The sequence below is a fragment of the Arvicanthis niloticus genome, chromosome 13, assembly GCF_011762505.2.
Source record: "Arvicanthis niloticus isolate mArvNil1 chromosome 13, mArvNil1.pat.X, whole genome shotgun sequence".
Taxonomy (NCBI): domain Eukaryota; kingdom Metazoa; phylum Chordata; class Mammalia; order Rodentia; family Muridae; genus Arvicanthis; species Arvicanthis niloticus.
In genome coordinates this window covers 15642008-15658167 of record NC_047670.1, presented here as the reverse complement: position 1 = coordinate 15658167, position 16160 = coordinate 15642008, and the positions used below count along the sequence as shown (strand labels likewise).

At 45.5% G+C, this 16160-nt stretch overlaps 1 protein-coding gene across 6 annotated transcripts in view; it reads left to right on the top strand.

Annotated features, from left to right (window-relative positions):
• Snx31 (sorting nexin 31) overlaps positions 1–16160 on the top strand; it is an 81193-nt gene that overhangs the window by 27962 nt on the left and 37071 nt on the right. For all 6 annotated transcript variants that reach the window (XM_034516987.2, XM_076911266.1, XM_034516986.2 and 3 more), the window contains 4 exons: positions 2671–2758; positions 5618–5687; positions 8623–8715; positions 10892–11095. In XM_034516987.2, the coding sequence (XP_034372878.1) occupies positions 2671–2758; positions 5618–5687; positions 8623–8715; positions 10892–11095 (455 nt within the window). The remainder of the gene's footprint in view (positions 1–2670; positions 2759–5617; positions 5688–8622; positions 8716–10891; positions 11096–16160) is intronic.

The window sequence follows — 16160 nt, the reverse complement described above, 5'->3', positions numbered from 1 at the left end:
TTGAAAGTTGATTTTATTCGATATTAGAATGGCTACTCCAGTTTGTTTCTTAGGACCATTTGCTTGAAAAACTGTTTTCCAGCCTTTTACTCTGAGGTACTATATGTCTTTGTCACTGAGGTGTGTTTCCTGTATGCAGCAAAATGCTGGGTCCTGTTTATGTATCCAGTCTATGTCTTTTTATTGAGGAATTGAGTCCATTGATATTAAGAGGTATTAAGGAAAGGAGATTGTTGCTTCCTGTTATTTTTGTTGTTAGAGATAGCATTATATTTGTGTGGCTATCTTCTTTTGGATTTATTGCAAGAAGATTACTTTCTTGCTCTTTCTAGGATATAATTTCCTTCCTTGTATTGAAGCTTTCCCTCTATTATCCTTTGTAGTGCTGGGTTTGTGAAAAGATATTGTGTAAACTTGGGTTTGTCATGGAATATCTTGGTTTTTCCATCTATGGTAATTGAGAGTTTTGCAGAGTATTGTAGCCTGGGCTGGCATTTGTGTTCTCTTAGGGTCTGTATGAAATCTGTACAGGATCCTCTGGCTTTTATAGTATCTGGTGAGAATTCTGGTGTAATTCCGATAGGTCTGCCTTTATATGTTACTTGACCTTTTTCCCTTAGTGTTTTTAATATTCTTTCTTTGTTTTGTGCATTTGGTGTTTTGATTATTATGTGACAGGAGGTATTTCTTTTCTGATCTAGTCTATTTGGCGTTCTATAGGCTTTTTGTATGTTTATGGGCATCTTGTTCTTTAGGTTAGAGAAGTTTTCTTCTATAATTTTGTTGAAGATATTTATTGGCCCTTTAAGTTGGGAATCTTCACTCTCATCTATACTTATTATCCTTAGGTTTGGTCTTCTCATTGTGCCCTGGATTTCCTGGATGTTTTGGGTTAGGAACTTTTTGCACTTTGCATTTTCTTTGACAGTTGTGTCAATATTTTCTATGGTATCTTCTGCATGTGAGATTCTCTCTTCTTTCTCTTGTATTCTGTTGGTGATGATTACATCTATCCAACCATCAACTTTTCTATTTCTTTATTGTTTCTACTTCCATTTTTATGTCCTGGATGGTTTTGTTCAATTCTTCCACCTGTTTGGTTGTGTTTTCTTGTAATTCTTTAAGGGATTTTTATGTTTCCTCTTTAAGGGCTTCTACCTGTTTACCTGTCTCCTCAATTTCTTTGAGAGTGTTATTTATGTCCTTCTTAAAGTCCTCTATCATCATCATGAGAAGTGATTTTAAATCTGAATCTTGCTTTCCTGGTGTAATGGGGTATTCAGGACTTTCTATTGTGGGAGAACTAGGTTCTAATGATGCCAAGTACCCTGGGTTGCTGATGCTTATGTTCTTGCACTTGCCTTTTGCCATCTGTGTCTCCTTAGTGCTACCTGCACTCACTGTGTCTGACTGGAGCCTGTCTTTTCAATTATCTTGGTTGTGTCAGAACTGTTTGGTGTGGGTGTTGCTGCCCACGCTAGAGCTCCTGGGAGCCCTGCCTCCTCTGGGTTTTGTGGGATTGGGTGCAGAGCTGAAGCCCAGGATTCTCTCAGCACTCAGGAGCAGACCGGAAGAAATCAGTGTCCCAGGCCAGTTACTCCCTGTTTGGGGCAGGTGTTGCTGTCTCCTTACCTAAGATACTGCCAGGGTTAGAGCTCCTGGGACCCCCCCCCCCACACACACTCTGGGTTTTGTAGGATTGGGTGCAGAACTGAAGCTCAATATCTGCTCAGTGCTCGGGTGCAGACCAGAAGCCCTACTTGGGTCTTAATTACTAATATTTTTTTATTCCATATCTTAATTACTAATATTAACTGTCATACCATCCATTGGAGAACACAGTTACTACATCTCTGCATTTGTCTGTATGCGGTTTCCATAATGAATACAAGTTAGAGAGAGTGCAGGAGAGTTCAGAGGTCATAGAAGCTGAGATGGGATGCCCATATGGGTGGTGGGGAAGAAGCTGCTGCTGTATAGAGATCAGGCCTCAGGAGAGACAGGGTTTAGAATAAAGATGTAGTGAGCAGAAGAGAAGGAAGGGCAGAACCAGCTCCAGAGCAGAGACAGAAGGTCCAGGTCCAACAGGCGAACAGGAAGGCATGGCCAGGCAGACAGCAGCTGTGTGTGGTCTCCATCAGCATTGGGAACCGAGGTGTGCTGAAGGCTTATGACAGTGAGCTGGGGGTTTTCTAGGGGTTCCTTGCTGCACACACAGGGTTTCAGATGACAGATTGGGGCAGGGCCATGCCATCTCACCGAGAGGAGGCATTAATCATTTGATGGGATCCAGGTGAGGGAGTTACCCCTTCCTTGGTCTGAGGCGTCCAAGAAGTTTTAGAGCCTTGGTTCTCAGTGTAATTTTAATAAACCTCTGTGCCTCTAGAGTCTCAGTTCATTCTGCTGTGAAGAACAAGTCATTTATCAGGTCTGTGCTGGGTGGCTGATGAAGTCAGATGGCGGTATGTGGGCCGTGTGTGTGTGTGTGTGTGTGTGTGTGTGTGTGTGGCCACCCTGACTTGCACTCTCAAAAGAGAGTAAAGCCACCAGCAAAAGGCTGTACAATGAAGTTCCTAAGGGCAAAGTGCAGCCGAAAGAACAGTTTTACACAGTGTGGGGTCACACAGAGCAGAGCTAGCCTGATCTTCGTGCTGCCTTCTCCCTCTTCAGTGGTGAAGAAGCTGGCCGATTTTGAGCTGCCTTACGCTAGTCTTCAGAGTTCTGAAGTGGAAAACTGTAAGATTGGACTCAGAAAGTGGTAAGTACCTGTAGGGTCGGAACTTGCCAGTCTCACCATAGCTTGAGAGACAGGTGTGTGTGGGTGGGAATGGGGGTTTGGAATAAAAACTGGCAAGACATTCCCGACTGTGGCTTTGCTCTGGGCCGGATAGCTGTAGATACTGAAGGAGTCCTTGATAGTTACAAGCAGGTCTGATGACTGTTGGACTGTGGTCTGCTTGGAAGACAGAGGGTAGGACTTCGGCAGTTCACCCTGAATTTAACCCCTCGTGTGCATGGCTCATCCTAAGGCATATGTACCAGGGCCACCTGCATCCCTAGATTAAAAGGACACATTCCTAGATTAAAAGGGCTACCTCTGCTCTTTGTGACCCCACATTGTATAAGACTGTTCTTTCAACTGCACTTGGCTCCTGGGAACTCTCCTGTACAGCTTTTTGCTGGTGGCTTTACTTTCTTTTGAGGGTGTAAGTCAGGGTGGCCACACATGCATGCACACACACACACACACACACACACACACACACATGTGCATGTGCACAGCACCATCTGTCTTCATCAGAAAATGCTGTTCTTTTCCTGGGAAGAGGAGTCCTACCAAGAACAAGTACACAGAAAATCACAGGACAAGGTAGCTTGCTTTCCCAGCCACGTCCCACAAGCTCGGCTCCCGGTTTTTATCGTGACTGTGTTGAGTTGCTACTCAAGTTTAAAAAGAAAAAAAGACGTCTTGATATTTAGGAATTGTGATTTACTTGGCTCAGTGCTATTTTGTTGGGTCTAGTCTGTGGCTTTGAATTTTGAAGGGATAGTCCCAGCTACTCAGAAACTTTTGAGAAATCATTAAAACCTCATGTCTTGAATACTTGAGAAGGAAGAAAGGACTCTGCTTCCACTTAAGGGTTTAGACAATAACTCTTCTGACTCTGCTTCCAACACTGTGTCTGAGTGTGGCAGCTCCTAGAAGCAGAAGACACAAGCTAAGTTCCAGCTTGCCAAATTCTGTGAGCCCCCTAAGCCTCAGTTTTCACGTTTGTAAAATAGGAGAATAATCCTAGGATTATTGTGAAGATTTAAAGCAATCGTGAATACGCAATAAAAATCTGGTCATGTTTGTTACAGTCATTGGTAAGAAAGGTAACATCAACATTAACAGAAAGTTCCTGGGCTGAGACTTCTCAAGTTCACACTTTCCCGAGGGCTTGAGATCAAAAGAGTGTGGCCAGACTGCTTCCCCACACCTAGAAGCCTGCATTGCACGTTAGGCTGTTCCTCGGTCTTCCTTAGATAAGTATATCCCAGATGCCTAGATGCAAAGGCAAGGTAAGGATCCGCCATAGGCACAAGCCAGCACCTCCACCCTGCAGATGGCTTTGATCATGAATAGGAAGAAAAGAGGCACACTGCTCTAGCTGGGGATGAAGGCCAGGTTTCCACAAGGGAACAACATAACACCCTGGGGTGTCTTGCCCCCTCTCCAGAGGAGGCCTTTCCAGTGGCAACAGAGAAGCCAGCTCTGAGCTGCATGATTCTGACTGGTGGGCCTGGCTGGGTTTGAAGGATTTGTCTTCATCTAGGACTTCTCTGAGTGTGTCTGTCTACCGATTATATGGTTCCCCCTAGATTTGAGGGTGTGGGCCCTGGCAGCTCAGAGCCCCATGCCAAAAGGTGTCTCAGGGCTATCCAACTGTGATGCAATTCTCAATCACATAGGGGCTTCTGAGGTGCGTGAACACTAGCTAAGGGGAAAGTTAGTCAGACATTTCAGTTGCTTCTCTCCTCCAGAATGAGCTGGACCTCCAGATCCTGTTTTCATCCTTCCCTGGGTCTGATCATGCTGTTCTGCGTGCAGTAACTGCTTGCCTCTGTCTTCTCAGTTGTATATCACCCACATCTCCTTCCATTTCTGTCCATCCTCACTGGGCTTGCACAGAACGAATCTGTTTATCTTGGTGTTTCTGATCTGACAGATAGACATGGATGCCCCAATATGTGCAAGTCACTCTGTTGAACCCAGAAGGGCATTTCTTAGGCTGGAGGGCTGGAGCCTTCACATCTGGTGTCAAAGCAAGTTGATCAAAGCAGCGATTGGGATAAATTGAAGGCACCGACGACGAAGTACAGAGGACGATGTTAGCGCAGGCTGGGGAGCAGGGCCCAGGGAAGAGGAGTCTGCAGAGAAAGGAGGGTGTTGGGGCAGTGACCTTGTAGGAAAGAGGGGAGGAGGAGAAAGGGGAGGGAAACATGGCTGGAGTGTAGAGTTGGTGTGGGGGTGGTTAGGGATAGATGAGAAATGAATGGAGAAGGGGGTCACAAAGTGCCTCAGACATGAGCGGGATAAATGATCCAGACCCCAGAGCCTGGGAGCTGACGTGCTGCTCAGGAAAAGTCTCACCAGGAGGAACATGAAGCAGGAGGAAGAATCAGAAACCTGGGGTGGGGTGCTTTCTGAGCAGCTCCAGAGGCAGAAGGGGGTGGTCAGGTGCAGGGTGCTGAGTGTGGATGGGCAGGTGCAGGGCAGGTGGACAAGGCAAGTGAACAGGGCAGGGAAATGGAATCCAGGACTAAGTAGCTGAGTGTGAATAGAAATGCACATCATTTTCCTAAAGGTGTGCACGTGCACGTGTGTGTGTGTGTGTTCACATGCACATGTGTGTATACATGTGTAACCTTGATTCTAGAGCTCACCAGGTAAGAGCTCACCATATGGAGAAAACAGGACACAGAAGGAATAAAGGAAGAAATCAAAGGCTAGGCAAGTACGGTGGCATAGTTTTATGAGAGAAGGGGACCCAGTTCCCAGGGCAGAAGGCTGTTGTTTTCCAGAACATCTGGCTGTGTCCCTAGGCCTATGTAATCATGTCTTGTAATTATGCAGGTACCTGGACCCAGCTCTGGACTCCATGTTGATGGACTGCAGGGCAGCTGGAGACTTGCTGTACATGCAGGTGAGGCTGGCAGTGGCTATTGGGGTTGGAACTATATGTGTTTCCCTAGTAGTTGAGAATCTATATAGAATAGGCAAGGCATGAGATGATCTAGAGACATTTCCAGGGACTAGAATGGGAGTGCAAGAACAGCCTTGTTTAATGGGTAAGCAGGGTTTTCTTTTTGTTTTTGTTTTTTCCCTTCTGTGTCATTATTGTTTTGTTTTGTTTATATTGGTTGGAATAGGGTCTCACTATGAAACCTAGGCTGGCCTTGAACTCTTTTGTTTGTTTGTTTGTTTGTTTTGTTTTGTTTTGTTTTTCGAGACAGGGTTTCTCTGTGTAGCCCTGGCTGTCTTGGAACTCACTCATTAGACCAGGCTGGCCTCGAACTCAGAAATCCTCTGCCTCTGCCTCCCAAGTGCTGGGACTAAAGGCGTGTGCCACCACTGCCTGGCTGGCCTTGAACTCTTGATTTATCTGCCCCAGTCTCCTAAGTGCTGTTGTTAAAGACATGAGTCACTCTAGTGAGTCCAGTTTGGAGTGTTTGTTAGAAACTATGAAAGGCTTGGGTGTAGACAGTGGTAATGGTTGCACAACATTACATGCACATGAAACCACTCGATTACATACTAAGGATGGTTGGAGAGGAGCTGGAGAGAAGGCTCAGAGGTCAAGAGTGCTTCTGCTGCAGAGGATCCAGGCCGTTCCCGGCACCCATGTGGTGCCTCACAACTGTAGTTTCAGTTTCAAGGGTTTGACATCCTCTTTTGGTCTCCATGGGAACCAGGCACACACAGGATGTGCACACACACACATAGGCACACACACATACACAAACAAACAAGGCAGGTGTGGTATTGCATGCCTGTTAGTCCAGCACTGGGAAGATAGAGACTGGGGAATTAGGAACTCAACAGTTCACTCCAGCCTGAAATGCATGAGACCAGTTGTTTTAATTGGAGTCTGTTGCTACACTTGTTATAACTTAGTATTCTTTCATGTATAAATAAGGCTTTCCCTCATGGTGTTAATTATCCTAGATAACTTTGAAAGCTAGAATAACATAATATTTGATTCTACACCAACTCAGTTTCCTATTTCAGGGTATCTTATACTGCACTACCTCACAGAGTAGCTGTAGGTTTGGAGTTGAAAGTATAAGGATATCACCAGACACATTATCAATACTGAACAGCTGTATTTCCATGCCCACGGAGGATGGTGCCATCTCTCTCCAACAGAGATCAAACTCCAGGACCCTCCTATAAAATGGGACAGCATCCCCACATAACTTGCACCCCTTCTCCTGCAGACTTTCAACCTCTCCATAACTGACAATACCAAATGCAATGAAAGCGTCCTGTAAGTAGTTGAATGCATTGTCAGGGGGCAGTGAGGAGAACCACACTGAGAGCTCACGTGCTTCCTTCCTGAGAATTGTTCACCCACGTTCACTTAACCCCGGGGTGTGGAGCCTACAGATTCAGTACAGACTTTGTCTGTATTTGCTACTAGCCATAAGCAACTTATCTTATTTTTATAAACAATAGCAGTAATAACTTTGGCAATATACTTTTCCACACTTTTTTTTAAGACAGGGTCTCACTATGAAGCTTTGGATGTCCTGGAAGGTTCTCTGTAGACCAGGCTGGCTTTAAATTCACAGAGACCCACCTGCCTCTGCCTCCTGAGTTCTGGGGCCAAAGCCATGCATCATTGTGTCTGGCTTCTTAGACTTAACGATTCTTTTTTTTTTTTTTTTCGAGACAGGGTTTCTCTGTGTAGCCCTGGATGTCCTGGAACTCACTCTGTAGACCAGGCTGGCCTCAAACTCAGAAATCCGCCTGCCTCTGCCTCCCAAGTGCTGGGACTAAAGACGTGCGCCGCCACCACCACTCGGCCAGACTTAACTATTCTTATATGTGGTTTGTAGATTTGTATTGTCAAGTTGCCTCTAGAAAGTTGTGTGAATTAAATCCACCCCTCCTTTACAGACCACTGTCAATTTTAACTGTGTGTGTTTTAGCCCTATCAACTTAACAGGCAAAAAACTCTTTGGTTACTAGTACGGCTGTATATATGTATGCATTTGCCATTTGGAAGGTCAGTATCAATCTGAGGGTCTGTTTTTAGTGATTTTTACATTTGTTTTATTCTTTTCTGTAAATATTAACCCTTTGCCTGGTTTAACATCTGCTTTTTAGTTTTGTTTTTGGTGTTTTGTGTACAGGAAGCTGCATTTACATTTATTACATATGATTATTTCTATATTCATATTCTGTCATCATCCCTTAAAAAGATAGTCCTTCCACCAAGATAAACGTATTCATGTTTAATTTTCTACTTTAAAAAAATATTCATTTCTTGAAATCATATGTGTGTATTCATGCCTGTGTGTGGGTTTGTGTATGGGATGCCTGTGGTGACCAGAGGCATGGGATGCCCTGGAGCTGTGGTGCCTGTGTTGAGCCATCTCACATGAGAGTGTTAGAAGCTGACCTCTGGTCTTCTAAAGGGCAGCAATACTCTTAACTGCTAAGCTATCTCTCCCACCCCTCCCCTGCCTTTCAACATGGTTTTGCACTGTGATCTCTTAGGAAGTTGCTTGACTGGATGACAGGACTTTCTTTGCCAAGTAGTCTAATTGTCCCAAACTGTGGAACACTCTTCCTACTCAGTAATTTGACTGGCCCTAAACCAGCTGTGGTGGTGCTTTCTGTTAATCCATGCACTTGAGAGGCTGATGTCAGAAGATCATAAGTTTGAGGCCAGCCTGACCTACATAAAGAGTGCCCAATATTGAGACCCTTTCTCAGAACAAAGCAACAAAAAGGCAATCTTTATAATCTATCAGACGATTGTGTAGATCCACTTGGGTCTAGGGTTTTAGCCCTTTATACAGATTAATTTATTTCTACTAAGGTTGATAATTATATAATTATGCTCTTTTAAGGCAGTGCAGGACTTTGAGATAGAATGGATGAAACCCACACAGGCTCAGAGGGAGGAATTAAAGGCACTGCAGAAGAAAGAGAATCAAACGAAGGTGAGTTAAGCTTGGTACTGAGAGGGTCCCTTAAGGCGAACTCTGGACACACCCTAGAATCAGCTGTTTCTGTGGTTCAAAACCCCACTGAGCACTGAAACTGAGAGTGGCTCTGCCAACCTCTGATTCTGATTCTAAAATTAGTAAAAGCTTGCTGTGTAAGGAATATATATATATATATATATAAATATATATATATATATATATATATATATAATGTCTTTGGCCAAGTTAATTAATTTAGATCCTCCACATTATTATATAACTGCATATAACTGCCAAGTATTCTCCTTTATGATTATGTTACTGTTTAGCCAGCCAGTTTTCTTTTACTGGAGGTCAAGTTGCTAACAGCTTTTGCTGAATCATGTTCCAGGACTCTGTCTAATTTATACTTCCTCTTCTTGTGTGAGCTTCAGGGTTTAGAACAAACATGCTAGTTGGCACTACCTCGTCTTATGCACACATGCAAGGAGGCTGAACAGAGATGAACAAAATGACTCAAAGCAATTTGACCTAAACCAGAGATGAGCTCACTATGGCTCATGAGCCACTGTTGTTACAAATAAAGTTTTATTGGCACACAGAGGCACTTATTTATGTGTGTCTATACTAGTCACTTTTGTGCCACAGTAAAAGAGGTGTGGCACTGTAGAGACAGTGGACTCCTAAAGCCATTGCTGGAGACCACATCCAGGACCTCACACATGAGGGCAAGCGCTCACACTGAGCCCCAACCCCCAGCCTCGATTATATATTTCTTTAAAATCTCTAAATGAAAATATGTAAACATGCTATTCATGGCTGTATGTGCTGAGTTGACTTTTCAAGGTAGTTTGTCTTACCTAAACAATTGGTTTGATTTGTGTGTGTGTGTGTGTGTGTGTGTGTGTGTGTGTGTGTGTGTAGCATGCTCATGGCCAGAAGAGGGCATCAGATTCTTTGGAGCTGCAGTTTCAGACAACTGTGAGCTGCCTGACCTGGGTGCTGGACACTGAACTCTGTCCTCCTTGCAAGATCAGCAAGTGCTCTTACCCACTGAGCCATCTCTCAGCCCCAGGTATGATGCTCTCAAGAGAATGAGTTTTCAAGTGGATAATCCTTGCAGATTTCTGTCCTCTGGTTTCTAGGTGTTAGTGCATCTTCATGAATGGCAAACGCCAAGGAGTATTTGAGTTAATCGCTTACTCGTTAACAAGCAGCTGTAGGTTTTCCTTTAACTAAATCCCTTCACTTCTTTAGTTCACAACAACTAAGAGGTTATTGAATGTTTAAAAGATTCCCCTTCCTCCTTGCTTTATTCCATCAGTTCTGGGGATTGAGTTCAGGCCTCCTGCCAGTGCTCTGCCTCTGAATTGTCCCCAGCCCTCATCTCAAATAAAAAAGAGACAAGTGTGCTGAAAGATGGCTCAGTGGTAAGAACAGCTGCTCTTGAAAGGATCCGGCTTTGGTCCTTAGCACCCACACGTTGGTTCACCACCATCCATAGCTCCCCCAGGAGATCTGATGTCCTCTTCTGTCCTCCACAGGGACACACGTGATACAGGTGACATGCAGGATACCTGCAGGCAAATCACTCTGATGAGTTAGAATAATGTCCACTCTTTTGGTTTTTTTCAACTTGATTCTTTGCTTGTGTGTTTGGGCTCCACATACTCAACAGGAGCAGGGTCAGAAGTCGGAGAAGGGACTGGGCAGGACTGGCTCCTTCGTGGCATAGCAGTGACCCGCCTAGGGCCTATTGTCTACACTGGGCACCTTGTTTGTAATGCTCTAGAGCCAAGGGGCTTTGCTGTGAGTCTATCCTATGGTTTCACTGTGAGCACATCCTATGGTTTCACTGTGAGCACATCCTATGGGTTTCTCTGTGAGCACATCCTATGGGTTTCTCTGTGAGCACATCCTATGGTTTCACTGTGAGCACATCCTATGGTTTCACTGTGAGCACATCCTATGGGTTTCTCTGTGAGCACATCCTATGGTTTCACTGTGAGCACATCCTATGGTTTCACTGTGAGCACATCCTATGGTTTCACTGTGAGCACATCCTATGGGTTTCTCTGTGAGCGCATCCTATGGGTTTCAGCAGCACAGCACAGCAGCCCCTCCCCTCTGTGAGCTCTGTAAGTGAAAACTGGTCTCTTGCTTCCTTCTGCCCCCACCCACCTTGGAGCAGTTTTTGGAGCTGTCCCGGGAAGTGCGGCACTATGGGTACATCCATCTGGATCCCTGTACCTGCAACCACCCGGAACCTGGCTGTGGGGCCCTGCTTTCCGTTGGCAATAATGAGATCAGCTGCTGTATAACACTGCCTACTGGCCAGACCCAGGACATTGCTTTCCAGATGAGCAGTGTGAAGTGCTGGCAGGTCACTTTCCTTGTGAGTATCTGGTGCCTTGCCTTGTCTGTCATTTAAAGTCTCCTTCTGTGGCAGGTGGAGGTGCAAGCCTTTAATCCCAACATTCAGGAGACAGTGCAGGCAAATCTCTGAGTTCGAGGCCAGCCTGATCTACAGAGAAAGTACCAGGACAGCCAGGGCTATACAGAAAAACCCTGTTTCAAAAAAAACAAAACAAAACAAAAAACAAAAATAAAATAAAATGTCCTCTTGTGAACTGAAAATTCTGTCACACCGGATGTCACAGTTGGGGCTGGGCAGACAGGCTTGCAGGAGAGTCAGTACCTTGGGTGGGCAGGCATCTCAGCGTGGTGGTAGGGCATGCCTATGGTCAGTGCAGACTCCCTGACAGAGCAAGAGAATCACAAACCAATTTTCCCACCTTCTCACAGGCTTCACTGTGGCTTGGAAGCTAGAGTTGTAGCATAGAGGTGACAACGGTGACCACATAGTGAGCACCTACTATGTGCTTAATGTCACCAAGAAATGGGACACTGCCCAGTAGAGCCCTTCTGAAGGAGTCCTGGCTTGAGCTTCTGTACCTTCCTTTATACTACATGTCTTTAGCATTGGGTTTCTTGATGTATCAGCTACTGTACTGAGAATTGTCACATCTGTTAGTTGAATTCTCTCAAGTGTTCAGTGAGCAAACTGTTTGTCCTGTGTGCACAGAACAGTGGTAGAGGACAAAAGCTGCTACTTCATGAAAGCCACAGCAGTGTGCCCTGGGCCTAATGCTCACCCTCTCTCCTTACTGCCAAACATTTCTTCCTTTAAAACTTGTTAAGTACTGTGTGTGTGCGTGTGAGGTGGGTGGATGGATGGATAGATGGATGGATGGTTGGATGGATGGATGATTGGATAGATGGATGGATGGTTGGATGGATGGATGATTGGATAGATGGATGGATGGATGGGTGTTTCGGACCACTCTGCCCCATGCTTGGGGGCCAAAAATGTTGAGAGCCGCTCTAGCCCAAGTTTGGGGGCCAAAATGTCTCAGACCACTCTGTCAATGTTGGAACCGGCACTGCCAAAAGCCTTGGGGACTAACTTGTTAGCCCGCACTGCCCCAAGCTGCTCCAGTCCGAGGGTCGGGATTCAGCAAGAGAGAGAGTGAGGACGGACGTGAAGAATGGAGACCAGACAGAGTGTGATTCAATCCTGTTTATTCTTCAGTCTCTCTTCTTCTCTTCAAGTCCCAAGTCTTAAGTTCCTAGTCCCTAGTGCCTCCAAGTTCCAAGTTACTTCTTCCAAATGCTAAGTGCCTAATGTCTAATAATTCTTCTTCCTCAATACCTAATTCCTACTCCAAGTTGTACTAACCTAATTCCTAGTTCCAAGTTGTACTGACCTCTTCTGTCTGCCTCTTGCCTTTTATATGTCTCACTTCTAAGCCCTGCCTCTAAGTCACACCTTTAAGTCATGCCCTTAGGCCTTGTCTCTAAATCTGATCTCTAAGTCACGCCCTTAAATTACACACCTTTAAGTTTCACACACCCAAGGGAAGATCCTGGGTATCTAAAGCAAGATGTTATCAGAGTGTGCTCAGCTGTTGTAGGCTATTGTGATCATATCTCTTATCAGGGTATATGGCTCAAGATGGCTGCAAGGATGATAGCCGCCTTCTGTCGGCTCCCCACAGATGGGTGGGTGGGTGGATGGATGGATGGATGGTTGGTTGAATGGATGTATGGATGAATGGATGTATGGGTGGATGGTTGGATGGGTGGGTGGATGGACAGATGAATAGATGGGTGGGTGGATGGTTGTATTATGTATGATGTATGTATGTATGTATGTATGTATGTATGTGTGTGTGTATGCGGATGGTTGGACTGATGGATAAATGGATGGAGAGATGTCGTAAGGGTTGCATGTATATCACAGCTCACATGTGGAAGTCAGGGGACAACATCCATGCCTTTACATGGGTTCCAGCGATGGAACTCAGGCCACCAGGCTTATGTAGCAAGCACCTTTCCCCACTGAACCATCTCACTGGTCAATTTCTTTCCTTTTAAAAGCCCTATCTCTTTTCTGCCTTATATATTGACTTTCTGAAACCTGGTATGTCCCAAGGTTCCGTTCTAGCATCCTTCTATGATCTTTGAGGTCAGACAGCTACTCAGAGCTCTCCACAGCCCAGCGTTTTTCTCCTCTCACTGCTGGCCACCTCCCTCTGGATCTCAGGGACACTGCAGCCTCATGTTTTCCACAGCAGACCTGTCCCTTGTCCTTAAGTTCATCTGCACTTCTTCCTGCTGTTTTGGTCTTGGCAGATGGGACTCTATGCCTCCAGCTGCCACACCACCAATGCAAAAATTCCTCTGCCTTTTCTCTCCAGTCTTCTTTTGTGCTTCATTACTGTTGGAGAACCATCCTATATGCCATCTTGCTATCCTCTGTCTCCTCCACGCTCATGACTGCTTCTCCACGACCCTGAACAATGGACGGGACCAACTCTTAGTGCCCCCCACCCCATGCCTTTTGGCCCTTTAGGATCAAAGAAAATAAATTGTGTGATTTTATTACTTTCAAACTTGTAGAAATTTATTTTGTGGCCCCAAATTTGATGGACTAGCCATCGTTGCAAATATGTCTGAGAGGACTATCTTCTGTTGGGTGGGGGTCTGTCTGTGGTGTTTCTTATCTCTCTCTTATCTATCACAGCATAATTCTTTGGAAACTCAGTCACGGCTCTGTATATGCCAACCATTTGTTTCTTTCTGAGTGGCAACCTCTGGTGTAGTGGACTGGAGTTTTCTATCTTTCTCCTGCAGACACCTTGTTTTGGGGTTTTAGCTATGACTGTGGTTGATATCAATGCTGGCTTTGTCAGAGCACAAGTCTCCATGCCTTTGGAGTATTTAGGATATTCTCAGTTGTGCAGCCGCTATCACTTTTTCAGAACACTTTTATTGCTTTGCAAACAAGCCACACAACCTTTTAGCTATGCCTATCCCACACCCAATCTCCACCAGCCTCAAGACACTGAGTACTGAGTACATACTTTCTGTCTCTATGGATAGTCTTTGCCTGTTCTAGAAATTTCCTACTAAAAGTAATACATGGTAATACAGTATGGCCCTTTGTTGGTATTTACTCTAGGCTCTGCCCCACAGTTACCTGGCAATAGCCAGGTGTGCCTGACTCACTATAAAAGGGGCTGCTTGACCCCCTCCTCTTGTTCTTGCTCACTCTCCTTACCTTCTCTCTCCTCGTTCCCCTACTCCCTCTCCCTCCATGAGCCCATGGCCGGCCTCTACTTCTCTACTCCTCTCTCTCTCTCTCTCTCTCTCTCTCTCTCTCTCTCTCTCTCTCTCTGCCTTTCTCTGTCTCTAATACCCTCTCAAATCCCTTTCCCATGCACTGAATAAACTCTATTCTATACTATACCATCATGTGGTTGGTACCTCAAAGGAAGAAGAGATGCCTCAACATAGGCTTGCAGAGGCACCCCCTTCCCCCACACCACACCACGCCCCCACCAAACATATCTCTGTTCTCCCCTGTCTTTTTATAAAACACAACACCCTTTGACTAGCTTTTTGCTTAGCACTCTGAGGTCTAAGGTCACCCTTATTGTAGCAGGCATCATTAGTTTATTGCTCTTTATGGCTGAATGCTCCATTCTGTGGATATACACATTTGACCCCTTTATCTCTAGATGGGCATTTGGGTTGTTTCTGTTTGCTGGTGGTAACGAGCTGTGCTGTGCACAGCTGCACTCTAACTCTGGGAGGTGCTTCCAGTTGGCTTGGATGTGGTGTGTATCTAGGAGCAGAATTACTGGGTCAAATGGTAATTCTGTGTTTAACGTTTAGAGTATGTGGCAGTGTACATGTCAAAGCAGCTGTGCGAGTTTATGTCTCTGCCAGACATGTCTGAAGGCCCTGCTTTCTCCTCAGCCTTGCCAGCACTTGGTCATAAACTGACTTTAAAAACCATAGCCATCCTAACAGATGTGCAATGGCATCTCATGGGTTTCTTTATTTCAGCCTTCTTCCTCTTTCTTTTCCTCTTCCTCCTCCTCCTCTTCCTCTTTTCTTCCCCTTCCCTTGTCCTTCTCCCCTTCCCTTCCTCCCCCTTTCTTCCACCCTCCCCCACCCCTATCCCTCCCTTCCTCTCCTCCTCCTCTTCCTCTTCCTCTTCCATGTGTTTCATCTTGGAGACTCAGGACTAGTGTCAGAGTTTTACACCACATGTTCACAGATCACAACCCAGCCAAACACTTTAGGGTACCCTCATGGTGTTTTGCCCACAAACTCTAAGCTCACCTTCATACTTTGTCTTTCCTCTCACCTCAGCAGGGTCTTTGTCTTCTTTTGGGTTGGTTCTCCCACCCTGGGGTATGTAGAGACACTCCTCTGTGGCAGGGTAACTGTGGGGCTCACTCATCTTTTCCTGTCCTCTGTAGCGCTATCTGTTAGAGCATCTGAAAACAGCTATTGCTAGTTTGTTCTTCATGCTGTGAGATTAATATTCCTGTATAAATCAGAATACGTCATCATCTAGCTTCCCCAATCTCTCAGGGGTGTCCACTGTCCTCAGAATGAAGTCTACAATCCTTAGCTAAAGCCACGAGAATCAGGCTCTTTGCTACCAAGCACAAGAAGCCAGTTTTAGTAAGCCAGGGGACTATGGAAGGGTGAGTGTCCAAAGGAAAAAAGAAGCAGATGCTTAAAGTCAGGAGCCGAACAGCTTGGGTTTCCAGGCAACAGGAACTGCGTGAGGACCTTCTGCTAGGGCGGCTCAATTCTGGAGTCAAACGAAGGCACAGAGAATTTGCCAAGTTGGCCCAAGCTTCACCATGTGTTTTCCTCTGATGTCATTCTCTGAGGGTTCTAATAGCTACAGAGGAGTGATGGCTCTCCTAAGGGAGCCTGAGTCTTCATTACTAGGGGAAACAGAGATAGATGCTGGATACAAACCCCACAGCCTTCAGAATCTCCTCTCTCCTGACTCACTAGGCCTCATTGCTTGGAGTCCAAGCCACAGACAAACTGGGTCCCTCACAGTGTCTCCTACCCACCAGCCACTTTAT